The sequence below is a fragment of the Carassius auratus genome, chromosome 2, assembly GCF_003368295.1.
Source record: "Carassius auratus strain Wakin chromosome 2, ASM336829v1, whole genome shotgun sequence".
Classification (NCBI taxonomy): domain Eukaryota; kingdom Metazoa; phylum Chordata; class Actinopteri; order Cypriniformes; family Cyprinidae; genus Carassius; species Carassius auratus.
The window spans coordinates 3751857-3764225 of record NC_039244.1 but is presented as its reverse complement, the minus strand read 5'-3'; the positions used below and the strand labels follow the sequence as shown (position 1 = coordinate 3764225).

The 12369-nt window shown below is 39.2% G+C and overlaps 1 protein-coding gene across 3 annotated transcripts; it reads right to left on the bottom strand.

The window, feature by feature from the left end:
• Positions 1-826: 826 nt before the first annotated feature.
• LOC113112842 (polymeric immunoglobulin receptor-like) lies at positions 827-5005 on the bottom strand. Of its 3 annotated transcripts, none has more exons than XM_026278763.1 (11): positions 4451-5005; positions 3639-3974; positions 3258-3554; positions 3015-3059; positions 2901-2934; positions 2649-2729; positions 1881-1975; positions 1671-1720; positions 1515-1592; positions 1377-1430; positions 827-1166 (listed from the first exon to the last, which is right to left on the bottom strand). In XM_026278763.1, exons 1-10 carry the CDS (start codon positions 4572-4574, stop codon positions 1377-1379), a joined length of 1194 nt encoding a protein of 397 aa, XP_026134548.1. In that variant the 5' UTR covers positions 4575-5005; the 3' UTR covers positions 827-1166. The 3 variants fall into 3 exon arrangements, with proteins under 3 accessions (XP_026134548.1, XP_026134539.1, XP_026134554.1); XM_026278754.1 differs by having other exon boundaries at positions 1381-1430; XM_026278769.1 differs by lacking the exon at positions 2649-2729 and having other exon boundaries at positions 1381-1430; positions 4451-5003.
• Positions 5006-12369: the final 7364 nt, after the last annotated feature.

The window sequence follows — 12369 nt, the reverse complement described above, 5'->3', positions numbered from 1 at the left end:
CAGAAATGTTTCAAAGCCAGCGCTCTGGTGCAAAATGTCAAACCCTTTGCAAAGAGCTTGAGCACACTCGAAAGAGGGGAAGGCTCAAAACCCAGCCTTTCTGCTTCTCGGGATAAGAAACAAATAGAATGTGTCTGTTGTCAGCAAAATCACTTTATATTCAAATGTGAGAGGTTTGCGGCAATGCCTCTTGAAGAGAAGAAAAGGTTTGTCATCAACAACAAGATGTGCTTTGGTTGTCTCAGAGTAGGTCATATCTCCAAAAATTGTAGATAGCGAGCTACTTGCAACATCTGCAGGCAGTCACCCCTCTCTACTTCATGAAGAAACGTTTTCAAGGTGGAAAGCTAAAAGCTTCACCTGATGTAAGGGCTTCCACTAGTTTATGCAGTGTGGGAATGGACAACTGTGATCGTACTGCAATGACTGTTGACGTGAATACACGTGAATACAAGCTGTGTAGATCAGTTGAAGAACAACGTATGGCTGACCTTCCAGCTGACAGAGTGGAATCCTCACCCCCATTCTTGTATTCTGGTATTGACTGTTTCGACCCCTTCTACACAAAACAAGGTCGGAAGGAATTCAAAAGGTATGGTCTGTGTTTACCTGCTTGAGCTCCAGAGCTATTTAGAAATGTTAGAGGATCTCACAACCGATGCATTTCTGAATGCGCAACAGGTCAGATGAGACCAGGGCACAAATTTTGTGGGGGCAAAAACATAAGCTGGAGAAAGGTTTTAAGGATTTAGACCAAGAACAGCATTTATTCAAAATATAAATGTTTTCTATATTTCCATTTGATTAATGCTACAAAATTGCAAAATGCATTCAGAAACAGACAAATTTTATTTATTGTCACAATGAGAAGCAAGTACATTACAGCTTAACTAAACTTAACTTAACAAATATGTATTATTGCTTTAAGCTTTTTGCAGACAACAACAATTTACACACACGTACAGTAAAATGCTAAACACAATATTGATCTCAGTGTAAACCTTGTGTTTTTTGCAGTCTAAAAGTACTTACACAATGCCACTAATATATTGACAGATAGATAAAATATATAATTTTAACAGAATTAGTATTCCTGGAAAAATTTACTATTGGCTTGTTTCAACTTCACTTGTTCATATTTTGTTCAGGTATTTAGTGGTTTCCACCTGTGATTAAGAGAAAAAACTATGAGATTAATCATGTGTTAAGTGTGTGTGTGTGTGTGTGTGCGCGTGCATGTGTGTGCGTGTGTGTGAGAGAGAGAGTGTGTGTGTGTGTGAGAGAGAGAGAGAGAGAGAGTGTGTGTGTGTGTGTGTGTGTGTGTGCGTGTGTAACATCCTCTTATTATCAACTTCAGCAAACCTGTAACATCTCACCTACTTGTGCACAGAGCTGTAGGTCACCTCGTCCTCCACAGATACTGGACTGCTCTGGATATACAAAAGATGATTATGAACAACACTGACCATTACATTACAGTACAAATGAATCAGATACAGTATGCTCTGACTTACTGCTTTAGTTTTAGTTTGAACTATCACAGAGGTGTAAGTCACATCATTCTCTGCAAGCACTGAAGATGAACCGTTTCCCTGTGAATAAACACATCTGATGCTCTGAGTCTCTCAGTTATGAGTTTTAACTCAAATTGGTTGTTAACTCACACTTACTGTGTCACTGGCTCTAACTCTGTTCACCTCTGTGATGTATTCATTTCTGTCTGAAAGGAAGAGAACAAATAATATCATCAGTCATTTAGTGGAACAGTTCATCAACAAAAGCTTTTAAATATACGAGCAAAACTTCTGAGTGCATGAACTGATCAAACACTGAATGATTCATGGACCTGTCATATAATAAGAAAATACATTAATACTGACTGTGTTTCTTTCTCAGTTTTACAGCTGACACGAAAATCACAATCACCATCAGCAGCACAACCGCTGGAATCCACAGCTCCAGATACAAATAATTCCTGTGATAATCAACAGCACAAAATAATTAGAGTATAGCCTGATCATAACAGAAATGTTCTTGTTATATATGAGTTGTTCAAACACCTTTCAAGTGGTGTTTTACTTTTAAATCATTTCACACCATCTACAGAAACACATTGCATTTCCGCAAAAACTACATACATGCAAAAGAAGAAGCTGAGCTCACGGATATAACCTTTTAAAATGCTAGGCAATGGCATCACAAACTTTCAAGGTTACAGAGACTCACTAAAACAAGTATAGCAATGCACAGTGAAACATTTACAAGATTAAAAAGTCATTACTTCTACAAATAATTACAACAGCATTTTGAAGCCATGAATATGTTGCTGACTTTTTTTATTTATTCTATTTTCTATTTTGACATTATTTTTTTGTCCTGCCCATTACTATGTTTATCGATATGCTAACCAATGCAATTCCGAGACAAAAAAAAAACTATTGTTCTTCCACCGTTGCTTTAGAATTTGGATATGCCTCAATATTGAAGTCTGCATAATTGATACATGAAACTGCTTTGAAACATTCTCTGTTTAAAGTGCTATTTAAATGCCTCTGATTGGCTACATTGCTCAATGCTGCAAAACCTTGTGGTAAAAATTATTTTTGGTGTTTCAATGTGTTTAAGCAAGGAACATTTTATTTCAGTACTCATTCTGCTGCTCTTCACTGCTCACTGTTTGATCAGTGTTAACTGAAACTGGTGTTGTAGATGAGAGAGCAGTTGCATCTCTGCTAAGAAACAACAAGAGAAAAATGAACAAAAATAAATCTGACTAAAAGACCAAAAATAAGCAATAACACCAGATACAAAAATAGATTACATATTAATCTATTGAACATATACATCAAGTCCATGATAGAAAACATTAATCTTGATTAATATTTTAATACACTACCAACCCGTTTCTCTCAGATACTTCTGTGGTCACAGATTCTGTCAAAAAAAAAAAAAAAACGATTAAGTGATTTCTTTTTTAATAATTGTGTCATAACCTCCAGTAAGATCTGTATTACCTGATTTTTGTTCATTGACCGTGAGAAAAGGAACCTGTGAATTTTCTAGAGACACAGGAAAAGATGAAACAATGTTTTAATTTGTTTTGAGACAGCAAGCAGTTTCAGCCCAGAACCGGCCCACATCTGGCCCACGTAAAATCCATGCGGGCCAAATGTGACCCAGATCTGGGCCGAAAATGCTTGCTGTCTGGGATTTTTCTTTATATCAAGAAATGCTGTGTGGATCTGATTAGTTTTTACCAGAGACATTAAGTTGAACAGGAGCCTGCAGATCTCCAGCAGAACAGTAGTACCAGCCAGAATCAGTGAGTCTCAGTCCAGTCATCAGCACAGTGAAGGATCTTCTCCCATCATCACTGATCTGGACTGATGAATTCTGGGATGTGTTAGTCCTCCCCACTGTGTAACAGCTCTGATCTTTATATCTGCACCACTGTTTGAGTTTACTCTTATATCTAGAACTGTAGAAACACTGAACACTGATATCACCACCTTCATGTCCAGATACACTGCTGCTCACCACAGACACATCAGGAGCTGAACACACACACACACATTTAGTATTGTGATTACTGAGGAATTAGTCAAATTTTTCAACTGAATGTGAAACACGTCTCATACCTGATTGAACTGTCAGATAGAGCTGCTCACTCTCATCTCGTTCAAATATTCCTCCAATCTCCACAACACACCAATAAGCTCCAGTGTCTTCATTCTGCAGGTTTCTCATAGTCACAGTAAAGAAACTCTGATCTGGATGATCAATTACTGACACTCTTCCTTTGGTTTCATTAGCATATGCCAGAATACTGCAGTAATTGTAAGCTGACTTGGCATCAAAGCACCAGTATTTTTTGTGATCGGTGTATTTTCTGTCATAATGACATGGAATAATGAGCGATCCTCCAGTCTGAACTGTTAACCGTCTGCTTACTGAACCTGTTCTGCCTTCAGGAGCTGGATAAATAATCATTAAAATAATAAATAATAATACATTTTCTTTTAATATTTAAGTCCATAGCTTATACGATTGTTGCAAATCATGTATTTGGACTTTTTAAAAATAAAGATTTTAGATTAAAATTTAAATGAATGTGTAAGGTCAAATATATAATTAATGTCATGTGACTGGTCACTATTTCTTTCAAGTTTTTAGACTTTTAAACACTTTTCTACCTTCACTAAGTTTATCTTGACGCTTGTGCTGAAAATCCTTTACCTAACTTGATGAAAAAAAAACTTTAAAATACTACGTATATATAGCTATATTATCACCAAATATTCCAGTGGCATGACAAATGTATTTCTCTATTAATACATGTAATTATAAAATAATGATAAAAACACTGTTTAAAAGTTTTAGAGTCTAGCATATCATACAGCAGAACATGTCGACTAATCGTGTGAATAAACTACAAATATAGAACACTTGCCTGTTATGAGCCAAAGGAAAAACACAATGAACTTCAAACTGTCAGTCCTTCTGTTAAAACATTGCAATGTTTCTTCTCCCTGCATCTTCATCATGTGCATGATGCTAAAGAAACAGCTACTCATTCGAGGAGAAGTAAATGACCTTAAGTTCTCATGATCTCAGTCTCACTTCCTGCTTCCGCGGTCTTCATTTGCATATGTCACAAAAACTTAATTTACAATAAAATGTCATAATGTTTGATTGCAAATGTTGCAAAAAACACAAATTACAATTGCATCACTTGGTCAAGAAATGTAAGATTATTCTGATAAAAATTGTTTACTTTACTAGCTCTGCAGTCGATATTAAAGTGTTTTCCTCTGTGGTTTTTGGGTATTAACACTATTTAATTCTCTAGTTCCCATTTTACAATTATAGAACTACTGAAGTAGGTCACTGCTGAAGTGAGTTTCTTACATTTATTTATATGCAGTACGTGATAAACACCTTCAGATTTTAATAGGACTTGAAACCGGATGTGAATGAAGCACTATTTCTGTACAGAGATTAATACTGGACAAAAGCTTTTCAACATTTATTAGGCTAGTGACAATGCCCCTGAATTTTCGAGATACCCCTACCGGAGGTAGAACTAAACCCAACAATGTTTTTCCTCATCTCTAAGGTCTCCCATATATGAAATGGATTCTTGGCTAAAAATATTTTACTGCTAAGATTGTTAAATTAACAGATATTGTTATACACCACAAAACCAATAAAGGACTAAAATATAGCCTGTCCGTATGGGAGTTAAGGCATATAAACTAATACAGATCAATCACACAAGCTCTGAGAGCTTTGAAACTTGACATGTTTGTAGTCAGGAAGTTGATTTAACTACTAGAAAAGACTGGATGTGAATATCTTGATGTATGGAATAAATAGACACATGTAAACACATATCTAAAATAAGCGGACATGCACAAATTTAATATCTATGCAGAATGTTTTCATTTACTTTGTGCTTGCTTTGCCTGGCATTATCATAGAAACACATATGATGGCTTGTCGGAAAGGTGGGGTTGTGCTGAATCCAGCAATACCAAATATGTAAATATATAATAAAAGAGAAGTGTTCTGTCACTCAATGTATAAGGTGTCCAAAATGAATGAAAATGGAACACTGACATAATTGAGTCCAAATCATTATCAGTGGTGAGAAGAATGTTGAGAAATTTAAATATAAGAGACATCAAAAAATATTTAATATGGCACCTTGTACTATATGGAAACAAAGATTGAAATCGAAAGATAACACCTTACCATAGCACAAACAGGAGACCAGGAGTTTTAACTTAATGAGCTTTTTAATAAAACTATAACTTAACTTCACACAATACAACTTAAATTACTGTCTTAAATAAAACAAATGGCAATCTAACTAAAGAAACAAACACTCTTTGGGGAAATGAGCCGTCTTCTCAGGCTGTTTAGTTGATTTTCTAGCAGCAACCATTTGGAGCATGAACTGCTTTTGGTAACCATTGGAGAAGGGTCTGGCTGCAGACTTGCACTCTCAGACACTGCTTCTGCTAGCGACGTCACTTGCAGTCTTAATTTTTTATTTTGTTCTATTTATTGATAACTTTTTGTTTGAATTTCCCAACATTTTATAACAGTTGCCATGTGGCGAAGACAAGAAAAAATAAACTAAATTACAATGTCAATTGCAATCGCTACTTGCACTCTCCGCTACCTGTGACTTTACTTGCAATCAACACAAATCTTGCATGTTGCCAGTGGAGACAAGACGCTGTGGTTGTGATTAAACGATTAAAACTAATTTAGTACTATAACGTACAGGGTCCTGCAAGAAAAAGACAGTGACCCGTGACCTTGGCCTCAGAACAGCAGAATATGAACGCAATGCACAAAATCTTTCGTTAAGCGTTTTCCTCCTGTAGAAAAAACTAACACTTAATGTGGCATAATGTATTCAGACACATTAAGTTCAATTAAAAGACCAAATTCGATATATAGTTATTATTCAATGTACTACAAGGCACGCAGATGGCTATGAACACAATGTGCAAACTTTGTCCTCCCATACAACATAACGCTTAATGTGGCCTAATAACAGACTAAGATGATAAAGACAATTTAGTAGGCCTAGCCTAGCCTATATGTCTTGTTGTTGACTCTAAGTATATACAGACCAGCAAATATGAACGGCATTATGCATTAAGTGATTTTAAAAGGATCAACTCCGTACAGGCAAGCAGACGAGTACAGAACGCAGTGCGTTAAATTGTACATTAAACGTTTTCCTCCTATAGAAAATCATTATAAATAAAACACATCATGTAGGTTAATGGACAAAGACAGTGATATAAACAAGTTGTAGACAGTTTATTCTATATGGAAAAATGCTTAATGTGAAACTTTGCATGTTGCATTTATTCTGGGCTCACCTGCTTGCCTGTACATATTATGTATTTTAATAAAGTAGAGAAGCATGAGTTTGGCCTTTCTCATCTATGTATATTTCTCGGTATGTGAGGAAAATACTATGTACATATTCCTTATATTAATGAACTGTACATTTAATTTGATATTTTAATAGCATCTTAATATATTAAGCCATGTTAAGTGTTTTTTTTCTACGCTTAGCTAGAGACTTTGTGCAAATGTTCATATTCTGGTGTTCTGGCCATGGATTTGCCGATCTTGTCTTTTTCTTGCAGGACCCTGTACGTTATAGTACTAAATTAGTTTTAATAATTTAATCACCACCACAGCGTCGTGTCTCCATTGGCAACATGCAAAATTTGTGTTGATTGCAAGTGAAGTCACAGGTAGCGGAGAGTTAGTGTAGTAGCAATTGCAAGTGACATTGTAATTTAGTTTCTTTTTTCTTGTCTTCACCACCTGGCTTTATAAAATGTTGGGAAATTCAAACCCAAAAGTAATAAAAAAAATAAACAAAATAAAAAATAAAGACTGCACGTGATGTCACTAGCGGAAGTGCAAATGTCTGAGAGTGCAAGTACAAGCCTGCAGCCAGACCCTCTTGAAACATTTTGGGGTCAACCCCCAATGATGTTACAACTGCAACACACCACTCATCCACATTGTCATCAGTGACAAAGTGGGTCATATTTGGAAAGTCAGGGCAAGAGCAAAACCCTGTGCAGGTCAAGCCCACAGAAAGACACTGGCATTTGGTGGCATCGGCACAGTTTCCGTCTTTACAGTAGAGGTGGGTGAGGTCTCTTACTCGTGTGAGATTTATTTTGATTATTTATATTATGTGTAAATTGTTATACAAGTAGGATTATCTGATTGGTTTATGTATGTGACGTGAATGACAGGTTGGCGCGATGACATGCGCAGTGAATTGGCGCGAGGACATGCGCACTAGTTGTCAAGGGAGAACAAGTCTGTAACGCGAGCTGTGAGTTAAAGTTCAATCCTGAGCTCTGTCAAATAAAAGACAGTAGAGTTCCAGTTAATGTGTATGCCTGCATTATTTCGACGGACCCATTCTCAAGAGACGGAAGTTTCCTCCTATGGTCATCAGCCCCTCTTACATTTATGGTGGCAGCGGGTTTGGACGACGTGCATGGCGCGTGAGTGAACTTTCTCTTCGGCGGGTAGTAAATGCGATGGATGTGGCATCACGACGTTGGAGACTGATATCGAGCGCAAGATTTCAGATGTCTGTTATCCGTGACGTCTATTTTGCTTGGTGTTTCAACCGTGGACAGATTTGTGCGTGCATTGTTCGTGCATTTGTCTGATCTCTGGATTACAGCGTTGGTTTGACTGGGAACTTTAAAGAAACAGGACGACGCGAACTTTAAAGGGTAATCATTGTATAATTTAATGGACTTTTTGGGACATTTTATTATCGTGGTATACTGAGACTTCTGAACTGTGAACTATAATGAGTGAAGCAGACTCAGCACGCGATTTGCCTGGCGCTAGCAGTTCACATGCAGTGCAGCGCTTTAATGGACATTTTCCACCTATCTTTTTGGGCGACGGGAAAGAAGATTTTCTCCACTGGTGCAGGCGCTTTGAAGTTACTGTGGAGGCTAGCTCTGATTTTGATAACGCCAGGTTAGCAAAGTTTTTGCCAACTTGTCTTGGTGGTACCGCTTTTAACTATTGGGACAGTTTGCCTAGTGACATTAAGAAAGACTATAAACAAGTGAAAGAAAAAATGAAAGCTGTTTTTGGAAAACGAGTTTATCTCTCCACATTTCAAAGTTATGTCAATGCACGCACACGCCTGCCTGGTGAGGCTCTCCAAGTTTTCGCAGCAGAAATTAGCCATTTGGTGGATGAAGCTTTTCCCACATATGAGGCTAATGCAAAGAATGGAGAAAAATTCAGGCGGTTTGTTGCTGGAATTGAACCTTATCTGCAGCTTCGCATTCATGAACAAGGTGTAGATACACTGGATGCTGCTCTTGCGTTGGCTTTACAGATTGAACAGGCACACCAAGCCAGCAAGGTACTGCTGCCATCTCACCCGCAACAGTGGACTTCTTCGGCAGCAGGAGTTTTTCCTGGATCTACCCTCAACGTTCTTCCACAGACTGTACCTACCTCTCCCTGCTCCATGATGTCTACAGCACTTCCTGCAGTTCATTCAGCTACATCAGGGGACTTCATGAAACTTCAACAGACCTTGGAACGTTTGACAGAGAGAGTGGATCAACTTCAGCTAGAGGTTAACAGACAGAGGTATGATGGCCGACACATTTCTTCACCGGATCGACAGCATCGCAGTCTTACCCCAGACAAGTCACGTGGGCGCACATCTGAACGTCGCAGGTATGACGGACATTCATATACTAACTGTGACTCTCTTTATGAGCGAAGTAGACCATCATATAGAGATACGAGTGGCGACAGGGCCTATAACAAAGCACACAGATATGAGGGCTATCGTGATCAAAGTCCTAGGATGTCACCTGAACGTGGGCAGCGCCTTACAGCTCGGGATTCTCTGGATCATGCTTCTGGTTCAGACAATGGTCGAGGTGTCAGGTCATCGGATGGATACTTAAATCGGCGGAGTCATCGTTCTCCAAGTCCTGCTCATGTGCGTTTCCAGTCTCCTTCACGTGTTCATCAGCGCCAGGGAAACTATCAGTAGTTGACAATGAGGGCCAATTGCCAACTGCTACTGACACCAGGCCCATTGGTAACGTTGTTGAGCATCATGTGACTTCAGACTCTGGTCAGGCCGTGACACAAAATGTGGAACTTGTTATCGAAGACACAGTAGTGCATGCATTTATTGATACGGGTGCTGATGTTTCGCTTATCAGTGAAGATTTCAGAATGTCTACTCCTACCTTGCGTCAAAGACCCTTGGTGAAACAGTTTATACCTCTAACATCCATTTCTGCTGACACTTTAGATTCAGTGGGTACATTGTCAGCGAATGTCACTTTGGGAAAGCATACAGTGTCACATTCATTTCAAGTGATCAGAAATTGCTCCAAAGCACTTGTACTTGGTTGGGACTTTTTGTCTATGCACAAAATTGTGATTAACTTGCAGAACATGTCTTTTCAGCTTGGTGAGGACTCCATATCCTTTATGGGTGTAGATAAGCATTCCCTTAAACTTGTAGATGTGACTGTGTGTACCACTACGATGGTTCCTGCTCTGTCAGAGGCTGTAATCACTGCAAAACTTGCATCACCCTACACAGGTTTGCAGCCAAATGGCTACACAGGTGTGTTTGAGCCTTACTATCGTGAGGATTCTAAGATAGGGTTTGCATGGACTGTGACAAAAGCAGATAAGGGTTCAGTTTATGTGAAGGTGGTCAATCCCTCTGCAGATGACATTTCTCTGTACTGTGGTACTCCAATTGGTACGTTCCATTTCATTTCTGAGAGCGATCAGGATGGTTTTGTGATTATTGAGAAAAAGGTGAACAATGTAAATGCTGACAATGTGTTTGTGTCAAGTGAAGTGTCAAAGCCCAAGACACATGTACTACCAGATCTTTCTAATACTGAGCTATCTGTGACACAGCATAAGAATCTGACAGATTTGCTAACCTCTTTTTCCGATGTTTTCAGTCAGCATGATCAGGACTACGGTAGAACCAGCTTGGTTACCCACAAAATCAGGACCGTAGATGATACTCCAATTTCCCAGCGAGCCTACAGGACTTCTCCTGCTCTCAAGGCAGAAATTCACCGTCAGGTAGAAAAACTCAAAGCACAAGATATACTAGAGGATAGTGATAGTCCTTGGTCAAGTCCTGTAGTAATGGTGAGAAAGAAAGACAATACCTACAGATTTTGCGTTGACTATCGCAAATTGAATTCTGTAACCATTACTGATGCGCACCCGCTACCTCGAATAGACGATAGTCTTGATGCTTTGTCAGGGTCTCAGTATTTTTCTACCATGGACATGTCTTCGGGTTATTGGCAGGTGGAATTAGATCCAAATGACAGGAAAAAGACAGCCTTTACCACAGGAGATGGCTTGTATCATTTTAAAGTGATGCCTATGGGCCTGAAAAATAGTCCGCCCACGTTTCAAAGGCTAATGGAGCTAGTCCTTAGAGGGCTGCATTGGACAAAGTGTGTCATTTATTTGGATGACATCATTTGTATGGGTAAAGATTTTGAGGATCACATGACAAACCTCACAGACATCTTGACCAGGTTCAGGGAAGCAGGTCTCAAACTTAACCCTGCAAAGTGTCATTTTTGCGAGGCATCTGTAACGTACATGGGTCATGTTGTCTCAAAGGATGGGCTGTCTCTTGATCCAGCTCATAGTGAGAAAGTAAGAGATTGGCCAACTCCTAAATCAGCTACTGAGGTGCGAGCATTTTTGGGCTTGTGTAGCTATTATAGGCGTTTCGTGCGAGATTATGCCTTTAAGGCTCAATCTTTACACCGACTAACCCACAAAGATGTGCGTTTTGAGTGGACCGATGAGTGTTCACTAGCCTTTCAGCACCTAAAAGATGCTCTGACATCTCCGCTTGTCATGGCATTCCCTCATTTTGATCAGCCGTTTACATTGAGTACAGATGCGTCTAATCTAGCTATTGGTGCTGTCCTGTCTCAAACTCAAGATGGTAGGGAGCGAGTTGTTGCATACGCTAGTCATGTACTTACCTCGACTGAACGAAAATGGTCCACTTATGACAAAGAACTGTGGGCAATTGTTTGGTCATTCAGACATTTCCGTCATTACTTGAGTAACAGCCCTTTTACAATAGTCACCGATCACAAACCTCTTGTTGGCCTGAGAAAATTGAAATTTGATATTGATCCCACGGGACGTAGAGGTCGGTGGGCTATGGAGCTTGATCCGTATGAATGGGTGATCATCCACAAAGATGGCAAGAGCCACACTAATGCGGATGCTATGTCTCGTATTCCTGTAGATTCATCCACGACTTCAACACCTCTCACACAGACAGTATCTATTCAAACAGATTACTTGCCCCTCACTTCTCAAACTGATGATTTTGTTGGTGTAAATGGTACAGAAATTCAGCCTAAGGTCGAGTCACAAATTTGTCTGACCGAATGTGAAAGCAATGATGGTTTGTCTGAGTCTACTGTGCAGATGCTGTGTACTTCTTTGGGTGAGGAGGACAAGGACATTGAATACTATCAGAAAACAGATGCTTTGCTCTCTCAGGTCTCTAGTTGGGTGGAAAATCATAAGAGGCCCAATCTTAGACAAGTAAAGGGGAAATTGAGACAACTTTGGTGGCAGGTTCCCCGTATGGTGTTGAAGGGTGGAGTCTTGTGTCGTACAGCCTGTAGTGCTCCAGGTAAACCTCAAACTTATCAGGTGGTCATTCCTGATGTTCTTATTCAGGACACATTACACTATTTGCATGGTGATCCCTGTTCTGGACACTACAGTGCTGAACGT